The sequence below is a fragment of the Rhipicephalus microplus genome, chromosome 8 (assembly GCF_043290135.1).
Source record: "Rhipicephalus microplus isolate Deutch F79 chromosome 8, USDA_Rmic, whole genome shotgun sequence".
NCBI classification, from domain to species: Eukaryota; Metazoa; Arthropoda; class Arachnida; order Ixodida; family Ixodidae; genus Rhipicephalus; species Rhipicephalus microplus.
In genome coordinates this window covers 48,043,304-48,064,316 of record NC_134707.1, presented here as the reverse complement: position 1 = coordinate 48,064,316, position 21,013 = coordinate 48,043,304, and the positions used below count along the sequence as shown (strand labels likewise).

Sequence of the window (21,013 nt, the reverse complement as noted above, 5' to 3'; positions counted from 1 at the left end):
CTGAAGCTACCTGAGCAAGTTTCGCTACAGCGACAGCAAAGTACTGCAAAAATTTAGGTACCACGAGGTATATATCCTGTGAGGCATTACGTTCTAGAAAAGACACTTTTACCCTGATCGATGAAAATAAAAATATTAGGCTGAAGGCTCAAAAGTCAAATAAAGTAAATCATTGCCGCTCATCCTACTGTTTGCTTTACCTTCAGATGTAAAAGAATGGCAAGTTGGCTAGAGCTCGCAGTTTTCGTCAGAGAATGAAATGCCACTATTTTTCTGCCCTTACGATTGTAGTACATCCCGTGAGCTTTGCGTTGCCCGAAAGCGTAACTTATTTTATTCGGTAAAATGTGATATGTTGATCCAGAGGAACTGAACTGTGAAGCATGATGCTTCTCGCAGACCCTCACATTTATTACTGTAACATACTGCGTAACGTTTGTTGTTATTATTATTATTATTATTTTACGTGACAAGCCACTTTCCACTTCCCAGCTTCACATAAACCTGTTTCAGTGATCGCCAATGCTCCTGTTTTACGTTCCCATTTCCTTTTCACTTCTTCAACACTCTTAACACCTGGCGGTCCTCTACTCCGCTTACTGTCGACGACAACTCGGTCAGTTATCTCACAATGCATATGCTGGCAAGGATCATACGCTTTTATTTAATCTTTATAGCAACTAGCATATCAGTTGTCTCTATCAGTCACAGGCGCTGGTCGAATACACATGCAGAGCAACTCGCCGGCTAGTGTTTTCTTGATATGTCACACACGTAATAGCCATTCTGAACCTAATAAAAGAAAGAAACTTAAAAAAGATGAAACAAAGTACGTGCCTCAAACGTCAAATCAACGAATGCAAAATGGATGATCCAATCTTCCGTGTCATTTCAATATCGATGCATACGGTGGCGCCCATTTGCGTTGTAACCGTTGTCACTGTGTACAGTATTTTGAGAATCGACATTTTGCACGCTCTTTCCACAGCCATCTGTGATGCGGCATTTCAGATAGAGGGCTGTAAAAGAAAATAAAGCCGTGTTTTTCTACATTGCGGCACCAAGAAATTGGCAAGTGGCGCCAAATTTCCAGCCATTTGTGAGCCCCCACTGTAATTGATTTCCGCCTAAACAATAAAAACAAGCTCGGTTTCACAAAAATACTTTTCAGGTGACTCATAATTACCACAGCTATGATGCATTGTAGTTTATCAGTTTTGAAAATGATCCTATACTTTTGTCTGAGCAAACTATATATTCGTTTCATTCAATACGTGCATAATTGATATGCGTTATACTGAGGATAATGCTGATTGACTTACAGGTTTTCAAGTCTTACATATCTCATTTTGTATTGATATTGACATTATTACAGCACAGTGCTACGTTTTAGGTTATTAAGTGGACTGTGTACGATGTCTTGCTTATCGTTAATTTGACGTAAATGCCATATTTGCTTTTACCAATTGGTACGCAGTTTTTTAGGCTGCCTTTCACTGGCACAGGTCCGTGTAGGGCCTTTAATTCTAACTTGAACGGTAGTCGGGTATTGCGGGTTCATTCGGCTTTCATTTGACTTAAGTAGGGCGAGCTATATGCGAAACGTGAGGTTTAAGGTAACTTCTTCAGAAATTTCCAGCATGTCAATGAAATAGGTTATGATACGGCTGTGCTTACATTTTTTGAAGTTGTATTTGTTCTTCCTACGCAGTCTTATTGTACTCAATTTGATGTTGCCGTTTCTCTTCCTATAGAAATGCTTCTATGTCTTTCAAGTCATCAGCCCTTGTGTTCGCGAATTACTTTTTGTTGATCAGGGTCGATAGATCAAAAAGTTCAATGTCTTGTGATTATCATTATCAAGAGCTGTCATTTCTTTATTGAGCTTTCGCTGCATTAGAAAAACTCTGTTGAGTTTGTTTCGCTACTTTACCTGCCACTTTGATTGCTACTGCGGAAATCAATGGAATAATGCTTTCATTCAGTTCGACTGTGTCACTTTATAATTTTTTGTTTAAAGTAGCATCTCAAACTCACCTCATCGGGAGGGCTTATTAAAAAGTTTTTGTTGTCTACCACAGAAGAGGATGAGGGAAGTGGGAGAGCTTGATCAAAATGTCAGTTTATGGTAAGGTAATGTCAGATATTGTCATATTTAGGTCATTTCTTAGGGGCATATAGCTTCAGATTTTCAAAGAGAACGTCATTGCTGACCACAATAATGACAACTGTGGCCAACGATTGTCAATCCAGGAGTTAGAAATGTGAAGCGTATAATGACGAAGCAAAATAACATTCTCCATTTCTATGTGTTTACCGAGACTTTTAGGTATAGGCACTCTCGTGTTGGCTTCCCCAACTTTCCATATACTGAAATTGGCGCAGGAGGACAGCAGTCAGTGACAGACATGACAACCAGGTCATCGCAAGAATAACTTGCAAAGCCTGTCACGTCACAAAACCATATTATCTATTCACATGTGAATCTTGCCTAAGTACAACGGGTTATAGTATACGGGTGTGTACAGCAGGTGATTGAGCGTTTGTACCAACCCAGTTACGGGAATACCACATAATGATAATAATAACGAGGGAGCTAAGGAGGCCTGTTGCCAAAAATCTGTTGTTGGCGTCGGTGGAGTTCAGAATGAGAGGTAAACACAAACAGATGCACATAATAAAGATCAGGATTGGAGTCGCAATATAACCCACGAGTTTTCTATGACCGAATAATATCTTGAACATCAGGTAATAAATAAAAAACAGTCCCAAACTAAATGAATCCTAAACTGTTGCGTACAGAGCCGAGACAGGCAACCAAGTTCCTTTATTTAAATAGCGTATACCGGAGTCATGTTTGGGCAACCTCAACTACTGTCGCTGTGTTGACTACCTGCTTTGATAACAATGCAATAAACATTACACATGGGCGCCTACGAGTCAAGAAGGGTAATTTTGGAACTTGAACAGTATACATTGCCTCCAGTTGTTATTATGCCCACGAACGATGATAACAGGTTTCCGCCTAGGCTCCAACACTCCGGCTCTTGCCTCTTGTAGTCCCATTCAGCAACGCACTGCACCTTTCTTCCGTGGTACCGGTGAGATACACGTAGAAGATTGGCTTGATGAATATGACCTAGGGAGCAATCACAACAAATAGGACGATGCGCGCAAGCTTACCATCGTTAGATTTTACATAACTGGCACCGACAGTCAGTGTTACCGTAATAACGAGAGGGCTTTTTCCGCCTGGTCAACCTTCAGAACGGCGTTTTAAAATTTGTTCAGCCAGCCAACGCTTTGCAAGGTATGGGTTGAACAACACTTGCGCGCTTCAACTGAGCCAAGTAATAGAAACTACACTAATAGAAAAAGTTGGACTAGTTATTGGTTCATGCCTGGGGTGTAAAAACAGCGCAAAAAATGTAGACAAGGACAAAAGAAGCGTGGTGTCATCTCTTTCTTCGTCCTTGCTACATTTTTTGCGCTGTTTTTACATCCCAAGCAGGAAACTACACCAGTGCCATGGAACATGTTATCGCTTTTTTCCAGCATAGAAACCAGGCTATGACAGAAACCAAGATGGTCAAATACATCTTGAAATATACTGCAGAAAAACCGACATTTGGACAAGCTCGATGATTTTGTGAATTGTAAGAAAGCCCCTTGCGGTTTTTTGTAATCCTTCTTGTGTCCCTGTTTTTCACGCTGCTCATTTAAAAGGTGCAGATCTGCATAAAATATCTGCCTGACGACGCATTTCAACTGCCCGTCGCCAAGAAACTACATACAGTAGATGGCGTAATACACTTATTTCAAAGCTATGAAAAGCTCTGGAACAGCGTGACTCGACTGATTGTTCCAGTGCGTCATGAGCCGTTACTTCAACTTTAACATCGGCTGGTGTTGCGGACGACTATTCCGCCTTGACACTTGAGATCAAACTGTTTTACGCAAATGTGCTGTGCTCCTGCTGTTCTTTGCGTTTACACGTCATAATTACTGGTATGTTAAGGGTAGCGCTACTTTCATTCCTGCTGAAATCAGATCTGGAATGCCGCACAACCTCTAGGATTTATGCGCATGCATGTGTGCCTGTGTGCGCGTACAAATGTGTTTGCGTGTACCTGTGTTGCATCTATCGTGCAGCGAAGTTGTATATGGCTAACATCTGATGATATGATGATATGTGGGGTTTAACGTCCCAAAACCACTATATGATTATGAGAGACGCCGTAGTGGAGGGCTCATGGCTAACATCTGGAATTAGGTGGTGTTTACGAGCAAAAGGCCCAAGCATTCTCACATTATATCATGGCTTTAGTTGTCGACGCTGGAGCACCACGACATTAAGCCAGCATCAGAAACACGTAAAACTTAATCAAATATTCCTGAACAGGCTCTCACGCCACCACATTTTTAAATGAATGAAATAAATTAGTCTCTACAAGTGCTGTCTTCACAGCAGTCTGGTTGTGCCATAAAGCAAAGCCAACTTTACACAATTATGTTAGCACAAAGGTTGGCATGGCTTTAGAAGGTTCTGCCTTAATTATGTGGACCTGCGCAGCCTACTCGTAAAACATGGGCCTGTCAAAACTCAAGGGTGGGGCAAGAAAATAAGATACCAGCACCTTAGTAGTGGGACGCTGCGCTGTTCTGCTGGAAGTCTGACGAACAGCTCAAGCTAATCGACAGAGCTCACAAGATTGTAAAGACCGCAGGGGCCTTGGACTAAGGGATCCACTTTTGTCGCAATTTTTTTTTTCCAATGTTCTAGAATGAGTTTCATTCGTTCGCAGAATATTTCTGCAGGTTTTTCTGCATTGCGGAAACAGATTTCAAACAAAGCACTCACCGAGGAACCAACTGCATGCCCATGCTGGTTTTTTTACCTTTTGTCTTGAGGCATGCATTACAAGGTGGAGTGACTTCTTTGTGTTAATTCAGTAGCTCTCTGAACAATGCGTGCACAATGCATTAGCTCAGTAGCTCTGTGCACAATGCGAGCTCGTCGACCATACTGGCACCTGAATGATTACCTATAGGTAGGCGTAGCGTCATCACGTGAGGGCACAGCCATCGGTTTTACCGAAACGAAATTTGGCTACAATGCCGTCATGGTAATGTGTTATCTGCTGATGGTGGGCGTGCTTGGGCGCGCTTGCTTGAGCATAGATTAAAAAATAATTGTAAACAGGGGCTGTGTGCTTGAGCCAACTGTGTGATTGCACTTCACGTTGCCGCGAAATCCACCTGTTAAAAGTCTCTTTCCTTGCCCCGCCACGGTGGTCTATAGTGGCTAAGGTACTCGGCTGCTGACTCGCAGGTCGCCTTATTGAATTCCACCTGCGGCGGCTGAATTTTCTATGCAGGTGAAAATGCTGTAGGCCCATGTGCTCAGATTTGGGTGCACGTTAAAGAACCCCAGGTGGTTAAAATTTCCGGAGCCCTCCACTAACGCGTCTCTCATAATCATATAGGGGTTTTGGGACATTAAACCCCATATATCAATCATATCAATTCTTAGCAGTTTCAAGTATTATGTTAGAATATTATGTTAGAACTCCATGTTAGAATATCTGACTGCTGCGCAGAATTCTTTTCTTCGATTCGTATTTCTCATGATTTCACACATTTATACTTTGTGTCGGTATTTGACCTCGCTAACAACACCCAGAAAAACGCACCGGGTATTTAGTGACACAGTATCTTTAATACTATTGTGTTCGGTTTTTCACATTCCACTACCGTTTTTTTCAGGGCTAATATGGAATATTTTATCAACTGTAGCACGTGCTCTCATTCCCTATGTATTAATGTGCGGGTATGTGCCACACGTGACTGTGTGAAAGGGTTTTAAGGCGTACGTGACAGGCATGAGATGCTAATAAATTGGTTACTTGTCAGTGAGGTTGGTCATACATTCCTGCACTCTCTTGCCATTTTTTATGCGTATATCAAGTTATATCATTGCCCACGAGAACTTCCAGACACAGGCTTTCAGATAGACATAGCAATAGATATTAGATAGAGACGGTCCACGTGCGCGTGATATGCTAAAAATAAAAAGTAAAGCTTGTCGTGGCCGCATACTGCGAAGCAGAAAAGCAGCAATATCTAGTTGACTTGGCGAAGTTAATGCGGTTTTATTTGCAACTAGATACCGGTATCATCGTTGAGGCATCGCGGTAGCATCTGTGGAGTGGTTTCAACGTTGATAAGCGCGTTCACAACCTGGCCTTTGATGTGTGTTTGTCTCCACCATGTCACTATCTTTGCTGATAATCTGCCTTTACAGACTGAAATCACTCATAATCTTTCTATAACATGCATTTACCATGTACGCGGAGTGTTTTTTATTTGTTCTTTGTACCTGAAGAAATACTTGCATGCGGTTTGATGTTTTTGCATTTATGTGTGTGGCAGAGAGGCATTACTAGGTGAGATTTATTTTGAATTTATTTTACGTGCGTTTCAAGTGGTCCGTATACACCAAACAAAGATAAAATTGACAACAAACTACCAGAAATACACGGTGTGGGGTACACCAAATTCTGGTAGGGCACTGTATTTTGTCGCCAGTCAATTTACACGTTTGAGCACCTAGTCCAGGGTTTCTGTCAATAGTACGAGTATCAAAATTTAACGACAAGCAAAAGATACCAACGCACAACTGAAACAGCTTCACGTTGTTTATTCATGAGAAGGGCACGAATTCACAGTTGTAAAAATGGGGAACTAAGCCACATCCTAAATCGCCTGGCTTAAATGTTATGATTTGTAATAAGAGCTTGATCTTTATGAGGCTATAGTGTTATTACTCGGAAGTTGGGCGCGACAGCCTCGAGCGGCTGACGCATTCTCCATTTAGACATACCTGGAAAAAAAAGAACACTTCTCGTATAAATGAGTGCTCGACTGGATAATATGTATCTTATTTTTAGAGCAAGTACCAAGTACAAAGGTCATATAGACCCGTCACCGTGGCATTCAGAAATGAAAACGAAACTGGGCAAAGGTAGCCTGGACATTATATGCACATGATGATGTCAGGAATCTCGTCAAACTGCTTTTCAGCAGCTTTTATATCTTCTCCTTGCATCTTTTTCTCTTTTTAATCTGATTTGCATATTGTTGTGTTGATCGTTGTTATTGTATAAAAATCATATAAATGTAACTGTAATATTGTCCTGAGCGACGATTGTTGAAAAAGATTGCTAAATAAACTGAAACTGAAACAGAAACATAGATATGACCTTGTGTATCTGTTGATTGTCAATTTCATTGGGTCGAGGGTTGACCCTGAAGAGCACATTGAACACAGCGGTTTGGTTGCTGGGTAATGGTTTTTGCTGCATTTTTTTCTTTGATAGCCACCCTTACTGCAGCGAGATAATTTAGAACTTGACTAGCCTGCCCACCGATATTGGCATTGGCCTACGATGACACTGGGACATACGGAAGAATATGATGAGGTAGGAGAAAAAATTTCATAAAAAGAAATTTAGGATCAGTGCGGTTACATACCGCATTTGCTTGGTCATAGAGTGACCATGACTTAAACGCCAGCGGTGACTTTTCACAGTACTAAAAATAAAAAAAAAACTTAAAGCGAATAATTTGGCTGAGTCACACTTTGGTTACATTTGGGTTATGCTTGCTGAGTCACACCTCAAAAGTACAAGGTATTCGTCGTAGTATTTAAGTGTGACTCAGCCTGCAAAATTGAGATTTCATGAAATGTAATATCGGTTTTTAGCGGATGCTTGAGTCCACTCCTCCTGAAAATCGAACTGAGAGCGAACGGTTCTATTTGCCTCTTAGACATGAACTCATGTTCAGTGCAAACAACGCATACTAGATTTATGAGCCTAGAGCCAAGGAGCCACTTTTGCCTTCTAAATCAGCACACAGCAAGTGGGTAAGAGAAGCATAGTGAAGTCTTGCTTCACTAATGCCCTAGACAGATCCGGCTTCATATGATAAACACGAGCGTTCAGAGTTAAGTGAATCGTCAAAAAGAAAAAAAAAAGCTGGCTATACAGATTCGCTTCTCGTTTCTCTGGCAGAAAAAATAAAAAAAGAAGTCCAGAAGTGGAAAGAGTGCTGATCGCAGGGACAAAGACAAACGCAACAAAGTTGCGGTGGTCTCTTACACGCAGCAGCTGTCACACCGGATGAAAAATGTCAGCCAACACATAGGCGTGCAGGTCATTTTTTTTGCATCTCACAAATTTTTCCCAGCTTGCCAAACTGACATATGCAAACATCAGGCCTAAACGCTCCTGCAATGACAGGCAGAAATCCCAGTTTGTCCGATGTGTCACGAATGTAGAATACAGGATTCGGATATCATGTGGTACGTACTACTTTGGGAACTCTTGGAGGGGCCTCAATCAGCGCCGGCGCGACGAAGCACGTTAAGTTCGCAATGCCATTGAAAGCATTTTGGCTCAACATGTCAGCAGGCGTGGTTGTCAAGTGCTGCTTGAAAATACACTTGTATTGCATAGGCGCAAAGATGGTCACACTCGCAGTATTAAGGAAGCAGAGAGAATGGCTCGGGAGCCTGACAACTGCGTGAGCAAACCATCGGTTGCCCTTCTAGATAAAGAACTTTATTATCTTTCAAACGGCGCATATTCTGCCTCGTTCTTTGGTTGAGGCAAAATTTTCGATGGAGGCGAAAATGTTGTAGGCCCGTGTGCTCAGATTGGGGTGCACATTAAAGAACACCAGGTGGTCGAAATTTTCGGAGCCCTCTACTACGGCGTCTCTCAAAATCCCATGGTGGTTTTGGGACGTTAAACCCCACAAATCAATCAAATCAAATCAAGTTTATCGTTTGTTCATATGCCACTTTCCTTTCTCTCTTCTTTTTTTTTCTGGTTGTCATATATAAATGCAATGCGGAAAAATAAAACCTTCAGTTGATATTCGGCGCTTGTCCTTGTCTTTTTCACATCCGTGTTTTCTACCGCATAACATACTTAGATCATATGTTACTAACCAACCCAATCGTCCACATGCATAACTGCATATGTCTTTATTTCGGTGAAACAGCCTGTATTATGGCGGCGCTGTGGCTGATAGTCTCATGTTTCGGTGTTCTTGTAACCATTTCTTAGTTGCCCAATAATAAGAATATTCATTAGAAAGTTGCGAACGTCTGGTACGTTCACTATTTTAAGTAATCCGAGCCCTACTTCGACTCTTCCGAAGCTGCTCTGCTCCACAATACAAACATTCAGCGACAAGCCTAGTCCTGAACCCACGTCAGTTCACCCCAAGTTTCCTAAAAAACGTGTGTTTTTCTGCTCCAAAACCGGCCTGCACTAGCGCAGAGAACCATTTTTCACACTCCTCTTAATGTACCAAATCCATTTCCATGTCTTGCTTTCACAGCCATAACCACTCTACGGGTCGCCAAGTTTACGAATACATCTGTCCACGGACCTCACCTATGTCATCATCACTAGCAAAACGTGTCGGTCTTAGAGTTAACTTCTCGTATGCGACTCAAGTGTTAGTAGCACTCTATCTATAGCTTAAGTGATTCTGTGCATTTTCTTACTCTTTTGTGGTTTCTTTCACAAGGACTACCGTCAAACAGTTCAGTGGCCCATCTGGAGCTCTTTCCTTTTCGGTGTTGTTGCGGAACAAAGCAAGATATCATGCATTCATCAGCCGAGAAATCCTGAAACATGAGAGGATCATTGTCAGCCGAGATAAATGTTTTAGAATGGCTTGCAGGGCGAAGATTCTTTAAAATAATTGTTACAAGAAATTTTACCTTCATATGATATGTCTCTTTCAAAAACGGGTAGGTTAGCTGGCACTGTTTGTCTTTGTTCGTGAATTCTCCGGGAAATTTGTATGTCTTTTTCCACTTTTTCGAGATTTTTCTAGTAGATCTTTTGTGCAGACAGCCGGCTCCATACATCCTGAAAGAAACAGCAATAGTAAAATGTTGTGAAAAACAGAGTTGGCAATTTGCGTGCTAACTTGCAAACTACCAATGGCTCTAGCTAAACGTAATATATGTGATTTTAATGCGAATCATTTACTTTAATATATATTGATGTACCTGCTAGTTAATTTAAACTAGCCTGTAGAATATTTTTAAAGGACCACATAATTTTTTTAAAGCAGAGGGATTTACTAAAGTTCGAATAATAAGTGTTTTCACATTTACTAGCCTTCATGTTACCAAAGTATCTGCGTAATTAAAAACTTTAATTCCCTGAGAAGCTGAAATAACCTACGGCAAACGGCAACTTTTGGAGACTCAGAACCAGCAGGAAAAAAATGGGCAGACATTTTACAAATTCAACCGCTCGTGATAGTAATATGATAGCACAGATACGATTTTTCACAAAGTGGTGTGCACATTGTAAAGCAGTGCCCAGCTTTTCCGTACATCAACAATACTACATAATACCAACTGTGCTATCGTTGATCTAATTTAAGGGTTGCCTTAAATGCCATACATACCATGAATACCGTCTCATGTCGTAGTTGCAGCACTGCGAAAATTTCATGCTTCTGGTATCCCGAACAACATAGCTCATGATATAACCATCGCCCCAAGGACAATAAGAGGAGTTTGCTATATATCCAGGTAAGTGACCTTCAATCGTCGATTCGTCATGATCGCATCCTAGTCTGAAATTTGCATAAACGTACATATGTGAGCGTGGAACACACACAAAAAAATATCCACGGAGGAAAGGATGAGTGGGGCGAAGCGTCCCTTCATTCGTTCGTCTGTATTTTTATCCATCGTTGCGTCTGCCTGTCCATCCACTTCTACAACACTGTAGCATGCATTACAAGGAAGAACAGACGAATGAACGAACGCTTTGCTCCACTCATCATCATTCACTCCGTCGACATGCTGTGCATTTCTTATCACACGAAATTCCCTAACGGCATCTTGTGATATTATTTCTAAGAACATATACACAACGCCATCTAGTAGGTAATTCTTAAAACAAACTAGAAGTACCTGCTATCACAAAATACTACTACTACGAGGAAACGACCCACCCTGCTAAAGAGCTTGGCCTATAAAAATACATTATATACGAAATATACACTTTCTGAACGATGTGCCCTGTTAGTTGACACACAATACATTTTGTGGCTATATACGTAACGCTAGTTTTAATAAATCGTCGTAACTCAAGTTTAACCTTAGTGGGAACAAAAAACTAATTTATAAAACTAGACCTCTGATTTCCAGAGCCACACACTGATGCCACCCCAAACACCTCGGTTCACGTGCCTGTGGCTGCCCCGTGCCTTTTCCTGCCTTTAGAGCATGGCCAATAAGGCTGCTGTAATTAATGCGCTCTACTCGTCTGGAGATGCTTACATTCATTGCCAAGTTGCATTACGAACTTCAATCTTCCGATGCAAAGTCAAGCAGCACCTCAGCTTCTCCTCTATCCATAACAGAGCTTTTGTAACTGCTGTTACCATACAATGGACGTCACCTTCGATACAACCATGCCGCCATCATTTCAGCGCACGTGTATAGATAAACATTTCGAATTGAACCCGTGGTCGTCACAATATACCTCTTGATGACTAGCTGGACGATGCATCCTCGACGTTCTAAAAACGCCATCGAGACGTTCACCGAGCGATTCGCGATAAGATAATTGTGTGTTACGAGCAGAGGGCTGAAGAACAGTGTTTCCATCAGCATCCGCACAGGATTTGTACCTTTGTTGAGATGCGGGGGATCATTGAAAACATAAATGACTGTTTTTTCACCGGGAACAATGCACTCAGCTTTGCACTGTTCAGGCTGGAAACGAAGAAATAGCTGCGGTCTCATAAGAGATTTGTGGGGCCATTTCACGGCTTGGGTATGTAGAAAGGAGAACAAAACTGATTGTCGAAGTGTCGTCACGTTCATCACAATAGAACAATCCTTTAATACATTCTTTATTAACAACGCCTGTCCTAATTAGTGGAATGTAATAATACAGTCTTAGTGAGTATTCATAAATAGAAAGATTCAACTTAGTGCAGTCGCATTCAAAATTACTTGGAACCTAAGGGAGAAGATTTAAAGAAGATAAAGAGGCAGGCGAAAAGAGACCGCACCGGCTCGTCAACGCGCTGGAAGGCACAGGGCGTTCATGATGGGTTCTTGTTCGCTCTGCATGGCCTAACATTCAAGTTAACTAGCTCCGCTTTGAAATTGCAGTAATCAATTCCCTTTACTATATCTGTAAATTAGTTGTACATTTAATTTTCGGAAGAGTAGAAGATGAAAACAAACATATTTAGTATTATCACACGCATCTAATAAGATGCCAACGTTTAGTCATCCATGCTCCCGCATCCAAGCTGCTTTTAGAGCCGCAAACCGCAGTAATAGGTGCTTACCCCTGAGTACTAAAGCTATACTGAATGTTTGTTCCTTACGTGTGCGCCATTTCGTGTACCATGGTGCGAATTCCTCTGAAAGAGTGGGGAATGTCTTCACCAAGCTGCTCACGTGTGCCCAAGCAGGCAGATCCAACAAAGGCAAACCCTGCGATAATAAAAGCAAAAAGTTCTCTTCAGCTGTAGTGACTAGGTTGGTCCTTAATCAATGCAAATGAAATGGGCTGTAGAGGTTGAACAGCAACAGCTATCGCAGAAAGCCTGCTCGACATTTTGAGAAGCGCACTTTTCTTCGTTAAAGGCGCCTTTTCTCCTATAAAGTATTAGCCTTAAAGGCCGCTATAAGTCACGTAGTGCCCCTGTCAATATTATCACAGTCAGTACCAGCAGATATACAACATGACTTGACACCAACGTCAGATGCTTTCGGCACTAATCGTATGGGCTAGGGACGCTCACCAAATATGTAAATTTGGCTTTTCTTCTAGTTGCAATATATGGCAGGACGCATATTAATCATAACACAGGAAACCACTTGTTGCAGGGTGTCACAGAACTAATTACAACCCGTTTATTACCGGCCAGTCTCAGTCCCGGCTAGGTACAGGTACGGGATTGACAAGCCACTGGGTGCACCAAACCCAATCTAGCCTCTGATAGGGCGCACAAAACTGTGATTCACATTTGCATGGCTTTCATCATTTGCTGGCATTTTTTAGGCAGCCGAATATTCTACACTGTCATTCTTTTCGTTGTCATCATCCTCGTTCGGTGGCTTCCACAAAATTTTATCATCGTCGTTAAGCCTTAAAGATTTTCCGCACGTTTGCCGTGTATACGGACTCGCGAGCAGCCCTCGAATATTGGTGTTCTAGCGTAAGCGCGGCTACAGTGCAATGGCGGCTGTAACATCATCGTACTAACTGCTCCAGCTAGAATCTCGGCTGCAAGGTGAGGTGTTGAGACTTGGCGTTCACTGTCAGATCACCTTAGCGAACACTGAAATTTATATAGGTTACCTTTCCTGCTGTAGTCATTGTTGACTTTTGCCATATATAATAAACAATAATCTTTACGAAGCTGCGCGAAAAGAGGAAGTCGAAAGAAACACACAGGAAAGAGCGCTGATTGTATTTCGGTCTTTTCTGTCTTCTTATTTTTCACGCTGTTTCCAGAAAATGAAGTCATACTAACAAGCTCACTCGGATGCTGACCCGCAGGTCACGGGATCGAATCCCAGCGGCGGCGGCTGCGTTTCCGATGGAGGCGGAAATGTGGTAGGCACGTGTGCTCAGATTTCGGTGCACGCCAAACAACACCAGGTTTCTAAAATTTCCGGAGCCTTCCACTGCGGCGTCTCTCATAGTCATATGGTGGTTTTGGGACGTTAAACCCACCATATTAATCAATACTAACAAACTCGAACCTATACAATTTTAAAGATAAATTAGTGTTCATGGAATTTGGTCCCGCAAGATATCTCGGCCGCAAAAGTGCCAGTATGCCAGCAAACACCGAGTGACTGCTTCTTTTTTTCTTTTTGATAAGTAATAAAGGCGTTTACCGTACACTTTTTCGCCCTGAATATACCATTCTTCACTGAAAACAAAAATAAGATGGTTTGTGATGGTAACGATATTTGGATTCCGACAGCCTATTTAACGCACGTAACTTCTGTACGACAGTGTACTAGGTTTTAAGAATGTGTGCGAAGGAGTATACGTGCTGTGTAACACGTAGTAATTACTCTTTCCGGAGAAAATGACACAACATTCAATCACAGAGTGGCCTGTTGTTTCGGCAGATAGCGGTACGTATTTCACAATAGACAGTCTGATATCGAGTAGATACACTAAGCTGATATAAACGACAGGTTGAAAGTGATGTATATTTCAGAAATGCTGGTATTTCGTATACGGCATCTGAAGATTGCGTACTAGTTTTTTTTTGGTTTTTTTTATATAACATATGCTGCTATATGAATATTGCTGAACGTGAAAACCATAAGGTACTCGAATATTAAAATGTTTACTAAAGTGATCTGCAAAAAATGCAGATACAACACCACATGCCATAAATATGGGCGTTCACCTGACCTGAGGTTTGAAAAAAGAAGCCAGTTTCACAAGCAGATAATATGGGTAAGCAGCTAGCTGACAAGAAAATGCCACCAGCTGAAGAAAGCAGATTGAGTTCTTTCATATCTCGCTGTGTCTGTATTAAATTTTTCGTAATTTTTTGTAACTTGCTTTTCTTCATTTATTTTCGTCGTTTTTATGTTTTTTTTTGTTTTTTCTTCATATGTGCCCTCTTTCCTGTTAACCTTAATTCCCCCCCCCCCCATCAGTCTTTCTCACCGTCATTTTCGTTTCCGGTTCCCATATATGTGATGTCTACCTCTTTTTTTTCTGTCTCCTTTTTATTCTTGCTGTCTTGGTGTTCGCCCTTTCTCTCTCTCTCTCTCATTCGCACCTTTTTTATTAATGTTTTCCTTCGTATGCCTTGTTATTACTCAGTCTTCATTTTAATTTGCTTTTTCTTTAATTCTTTGTCTCTTTCTATGTTCTTTTCCAGCTTTCGGCCCCTCTTCTGTCTGTAACTTTTTCACCTTCTCTCTGTGCATGTCTATTTTTTTCTGTGTCGTTTTCGACCCTCGTAATTCATTTCTGGCCATCCCGTTATTTCATTTTAGACCAGAAATTTCGGCGCAATGTGAGACCGCGTGCCATGCATACGTTCTCATTGAGCTAATCATATTATGCAAAAAGTACAAAGAGATCCTGTGCGGACCGTCAATGATGAAGATAAAGATAGCTTTTGTTAGAGTCAGCAAGACGTTCTTCCGAGCTCAGACAACTCAATTATCTATATAAAAAAACAGAATACTCACGAAATACGCAAACACGAGGCAAATATTAAACATCAAAATGACATACCGTGATGTCAACCGTAAGCTCAGCAACTCACCTCTATAACTCCTGTCCCATTCTTTATCTCCTGGAACTATAATGTCGTACCTAAAAAATACAAAACACATTGGTCATTTCCCCTGAAAAATTTTGCTTACTTAGCGACTACAAAAAGTTTTTATAGCTGCTGGACAGTCGTATTTCCCTAAATGCCCTTTAAAGCCCCATGCATGCTCTATTGAAAAAAAAAGCGGATTCAGAGCAAGGGTGAATGAATAAACGCCAGAGCGATAAATAGACCAATGTCACCCACAATTCTGATGTGCCACAAGTGCCACAGTGCATGCCGGTATGTGTCATACTCGGTGGGTCCAGCTACGTACAGGTCGTGAGTAGAGGAGCTCCATTAACAAGCTCCAGCGACCTTATTTTAAAGAAGTGCGACAAAGGAGCGCACGTGCTGCACGTTGAGGTGCTAAAACAGCAGCATGAAGCAAAAGGGACCAGTTTTGTTATGCTCTCAAAAATTTTAAGCTTCGACCAGGAATGAGGGTGACTGCTAGTACTCATATACATACCCAGTAAGGAAATAAACCAAGTCATAATCTTTGTAATAAGCTTTTTTCGCCTTCACATAGTATGAAATATTGTAAAGTGACGGAATAGCATTTAGGCCATCTCCGAGATAGTTGTAGTACTTGTCCTCCTGTGTCTTCTGTAAAAAAGAAATCATATCTTAAGCCCACGCTCTTTTGGTAACCGCATAATAATCGTAACGAAAGCAGGAAGCATGAAAACAAAGTTACGGAACGCACAGTGTTTAAAAATGTGGTATACTTATCTCCAGTAGAAGCGTTTTCCTCAACTTATAGCAATAGCTAAACAACTATGCACTTGCGCTTAGGTGTCGCGTTAGGTAGTACCGTAATCGTTAGGATTTTTAAAAGAATATTTTATAGTGTAGGGCAACATATTTCGAGAAAATATTTCATACCACTAATGCAGTGAAAACCCAAGCCGGAGTCGCTACACAAGCGATGTGTAAGTTCAGTTGATCAATGGCGTGTATTTGTGAATAAAAATGCCCAGAGGCGTTTAGGTAAAGTCGTCCGGTCGTACAGCCCAGCAGCGAGAAGTAACACGCAAGACAACACCGGAACAGAGGTTTGTTTGTAGCTTGGATACCATGGCACATATCCACTCTAGGGATTGGTCAAGAAAACATATGAATGGTAACTGCACTATTGCTAACCAACAAAAATATAGTAAAAGGAAGAAAACATTACAAAAGAAAGAGCATGAAAGAAATAAACCAAAAAAAGAAGGTAATCAGCGCTAATACAATAACAATATTGTAATTTTTGGAGCCGACCAGGCAGCTGCAGTTACCTCACTCAATGAATTTAAGATAGAAGTGATACTTCATAACATTTTAAAATTATGTCCCGAGTTTATAAGCAACCCGTTGTCGTATTCTACAATACCCACATCTCTAGTGCCCATTGCATTAGAGTGCAGTACAATGGTGAACTTTACGCACATGTTTCACATATAAATCGCGAAAATGACATATATACCTGTACAACCGCTGTTATGCGAATAACATCTTTTTGTTGACTTCAACAAATTGATTTTGGAATGGTCAATCACGTGAATGTCAATCGGGGTAGCAAGGTTGGCTTGTTGGTTATATATAGTATCTGAGGTGTAGTGAATCCAAGAGGAAACAGATGAGAAGACACATAGCACTCGCTGTGTATATGATATGTGCCTTTTTTTTTCGTCCCGCCCTGAATACGCTATACTTGAGAGACACTACGTATATGTACAATAACTTACGTCGCTGATTTCGATGCCCAGTAACACGGGCTGTATGCGAGGATGAGTAACAGTGCTGTAGCGTAGAATAACCTGAAAAAGAAAAAAAATGTTTTGAATTCTTAGAATGTTTTGGCAGCAACTTGGAGCACCTTTATGAACGGCAAACGTGACTTACAACTTGAAACATGATCAGCACGTATCTTATCATGTCTTCCTTGTTCTTAAATCCAGCAAGAAACACTGAGTCACACGTTATGAGCACTTCCGGGTGTATACTTTGCACGTTGAATTTAGCTACGGAATAACATACAAAATAAGAAGTATAATATTAGGATAACACTTAAGTTTAATTTTACTCGACTTACATGAATCATAACCAACGCGGCCGCTCGTTTCGCGCTCAGAAACAACAATTTTGTCCTCGAAAATTTTTCCTGCAGTGAAAAGACAACGTTTCATGTTAGCATGACATTTCATCTTCTTCACGAGAAAACATAGTTACTCGCTATAAGCAAGAAATTTGTTACGCTGATTTCCCTGTGTTTTTATATAATGCACTATGAAGTAGGGGCTTTAGTCGCCTTTAGAGAATACCAGAATGACTTCCTGTAAAACAATAAGATTATATATATACTTGAACTTTCCCTTACATTGGTCGTTGAGCTCTGTAGCTGCGTTGGCAATCACCAGGTACTTGTTAACCGCGCTGCCCAGCAAATGAACCGCCGGAAACCACTGCCACAGGCGCTTGTGCTCTAAGTATTAAAGTCGTTTTGTTAAGGGATGAAGCGCAGATCAAATGTTCTTTTTTGAAGTACGTTTTTGTGGGTAGCTATGGCTAAATGTATTTAGAAAGGCATAATAACCAGATGGAACATGGTGGCTTTTTGGAGCGAAACTATTCTCAGTGGTACTTTTCATACCCGGGTTCGTGAAAACGCTTGCGGCCATCATAAACAAGTAAGCAACGCTAAAATCGGGCAAATATTCACCTCTAGCCCGCTGAATATAAAGGAGACAGATAGTCCAACTAACATTTAACTACGCACCAGCGTGATACTGTGCATTTCTTGATGAGGATTGTCGAGGCACTCACAATTTGTCAAAAACTGCCACACAGCTCACACTCTAAGAGACAGGAAGCAGAATTTATGGAACATTATAATATTTCTTTGTGTAAGGTTGATATTAGCGAAGCCGTTTTATAACATCCCTCACAGATGTCTCCTTTCTGAGGGGCACATAAACTCTCTTTAAAGGAAGTATTTCGCAGAAGCATGACAATATCTCTGCAAGCACAGATCTTCCTAACTGGCTAACTTATTCTGGCCCTGTTTACCATAAAGCTTGCACTTGGACCAATAAAGAAAACGCGTCCCAAATACACTCGTTAATTTTTCAAGTCTTTTTTATCAGTGATGTTCCAGGTTTAGTTTCCAATATACGACTGATACATGTTCTATAAGCTTATCTAGATCTTGCTGTAATGTCCTTAGATATCCACGCTTATAAAATAGGCACCTCACAATTACTGTCAACAGTACTACTCACAATATAAAACAAATGTTGTCGTTAAGAGGACATGCTTGACAGCACGTTTTGATCTCTCAATGTGCTCATAAAAATGGTGATTTCTACAATTATTATTCAATTACACGCAATGAACTGTTCATAGTGATTGTACTACTAATACTCTGAGTTATATGGGGCAGCTAAGAACACACATACCGAAAACACTTTCCTCTTTTGAGTCTTCAATGGTGTCAACAATGTGTGCCTGGTCACCGTATACAGTTCGCTCATTGGCTTTAACTGGACGAATCTTCAACTGAGGTCCCACAACACCTTGCTGCATGCAGAAAGATTGTTAATGTAGGCATTGTTTGCTTTAATGGGGGCTATTCTATGAAAAACTGCCCGAATATTTTCACCACAATCTAATCTGCATAACTGTTAACTGTTTAGTATCGATAGAGTTCAGAAGCTTGGTTGCAAAGGCATATACCGGTTGTAGAAAACGAGTGTCATTAGGTCATTTGGGACATTCAAAGTTCCTATAAACAAAAATTGCTGAGTTGTTTGCAATATCTGGGGCTACTGTTACGGTTGATACTTTCCACGGTATGAACCAGAGTTGTCTTGCTAATGTTCTTGACGTTCGTAGAAGGTTGAAGTTAGCGACAAATAACTAATACTCCATGGTATTCTACGGAAGAGAACATTGATAAACGTCCACAGCCTTCTCAATAATTTTATTAGATAAATTTCCAGTGCACGATTTTTCTTCTTACCACCTATGCGAAGCGCTCTAGGCCTCATCAAGAACTTTCCTATCAGTTTACAGTCGATTTAACAAAGTGGCGACCGTGCCCAAAGTATTTGGTTTTATGCGAAACTTTGTTAAGGGAGAAAGCAGTTCTCATCCAAGGTGGCCACACACGAAAGCTTTCGGAACAATATTTTGCTGGCAATCCAGGCTTCCTTGTGTAGAGATATCCGCTTGAGTGATTACAGCATGGCCCATAGATATGAGACGCCATGTAAAGGCAATTTGAGCCAGGTGTGATGGTTAAGGATGGTCGTCACTATGTTTGTTGATAGCGGACGAAAAAGGATTAACATCAACAATGGATGCGAACAAAAGAAGCGTTATATTGTACACTAGAGAACGAAGTGGCAGGTGAAAATAAAACTATATGTCCAACCCTACACGCCAAGCATCACGCAACATGTACGAGAGTCAGACCTCTATTATGCGGAGAGCTCGCGGCTACGCTTACTCCGAGTCCAGCGCGTAGAGTTCTCAGTTCACAAGAGGAAAACGCTGCCTCACAGTTTGAGTGCCCGTCGTCCCGGCATGATGCGATCGTCGACGTGCGCGAGGGCAAAAGTGGCACGGCTGGAGCGGCTGGAACGGCTGACGGCACACGGATGCACTACCGTGTGCAGCGCCGTTTAGTCAGACGTCGCGGCCAGCAGTCAGGGTCGCAACTCCTGAGGTTCAGGGTCAGGCCCCGGCTCACGAGGACCACGCCCGGTAGGCCTCGCCCACGAACCTGCTCCCGGCCACTGCACCCAGGCAGGAGCCTTTCAGCAGGCCCCGTCCTTGCACCTTGTACAGGCCGGCGGACTCGACCCCGAACGAACACGCCGGAGCTCGACCTGGCCGACACGCACCGTTCCCACGTCCGGCTCAGGAACGCTCCCAGGAACTCGTCCTCGCGAGCGGCGCACTGCTTCGTCTGCCTTCGTGGCCTCCACGCTCGAGCTCGCTTTCGCACGTTCCTTCTTCTCCTCTTCTTTTTCATTTCTTGTTATCGCCTTCGTGCTACCTGCCTCCGCTCGTCTTCTTCAGTTTCGGTTTGACGTTCCTCGTCGCTTGTAAGTCCTTTTAGCCACAAATCGTACCTAAACACAGCACTTTTGTGTCCTTTCCTTACAAATATCCCCCTGCTCAAGAAAGTTGTTTAGGGGGAAAACAACTTTTCACAAGCGCGCGAGGTGGAGTACCCAAAAAAGAAAACATAGCAAAAAAACATTATTTACAGAAGTTCATTACGTTAGGGAAACGGTGAATTGACATGAAAAAAAATTGTGCCACCACTAAACGCTAACCAGCGGAGAAGTCAAATGCGGCTGAGGTAGTCGGCACCTACGTTGTCGGAGCCCTTAATGTACTCAACCACAAAGTCACAATCAGTAAGCAATAGGCTCCCTTTCGTGGTATTTCTTGAGAAGGTTAATGTGAAAAAGACTTCTCCGTGTTCCGAGATCTATCTCGTAGTCGTAGTCACTGCGTTTTTCAAGCACTGTGAAGGGTCCCTTCCATGTCAAAATCAATTTATTCTTATCTGATGGTAGCAACAGCAATACTT

General features: G+C 41.8%; 1 protein-coding gene across 1 annotated transcript in view; it reads right to left on the bottom strand.

Annotated features, from left to right (window-relative positions):
* Positions 1 to 6,680: 6,680 nt before the first annotated feature.
* Positions 6,681 to 21,013, bottom strand: part of LOC142768500 (venom metalloproteinase antarease TserMP_A-like) — a 28,647-nt gene continuing 14,314 nt past the window's right edge. Inside the window, exons 4-14 of the mRNA XM_075870491.1 lie at positions 18,867 to 18,987; positions 17,504 to 17,572; positions 17,314 to 17,432; positions 17,157 to 17,228; positions 15,896 to 16,032; positions 15,376 to 15,425; positions 12,448 to 12,556; positions 10,501 to 10,671; positions 9,800 to 9,950; positions 9,581 to 9,703; positions 6,681 to 6,883 (exon numbers count right to left, since the gene is read on the bottom strand). Coding sequence (XP_075726606.1) covers positions 6,824 to 6,883; positions 9,581 to 9,703; positions 9,800 to 9,950; positions 10,501 to 10,671; positions 12,448 to 12,556; positions 15,376 to 15,425; positions 15,896 to 16,032; positions 17,157 to 17,228; positions 17,314 to 17,432; positions 17,504 to 17,572; positions 18,867 to 18,987 — 1,182 coding nt within the window. The 3' untranslated portion in view covers positions 6,681 to 6,823. The remainder of the gene's footprint in view (positions 6,884 to 9,580; positions 9,704 to 9,799; positions 9,951 to 10,500; positions 10,672 to 12,447; positions 12,557 to 15,375; positions 15,426 to 15,895; positions 16,033 to 17,156; positions 17,229 to 17,313; positions 17,433 to 17,503; positions 17,573 to 18,866; positions 18,988 to 21,013) is intronic.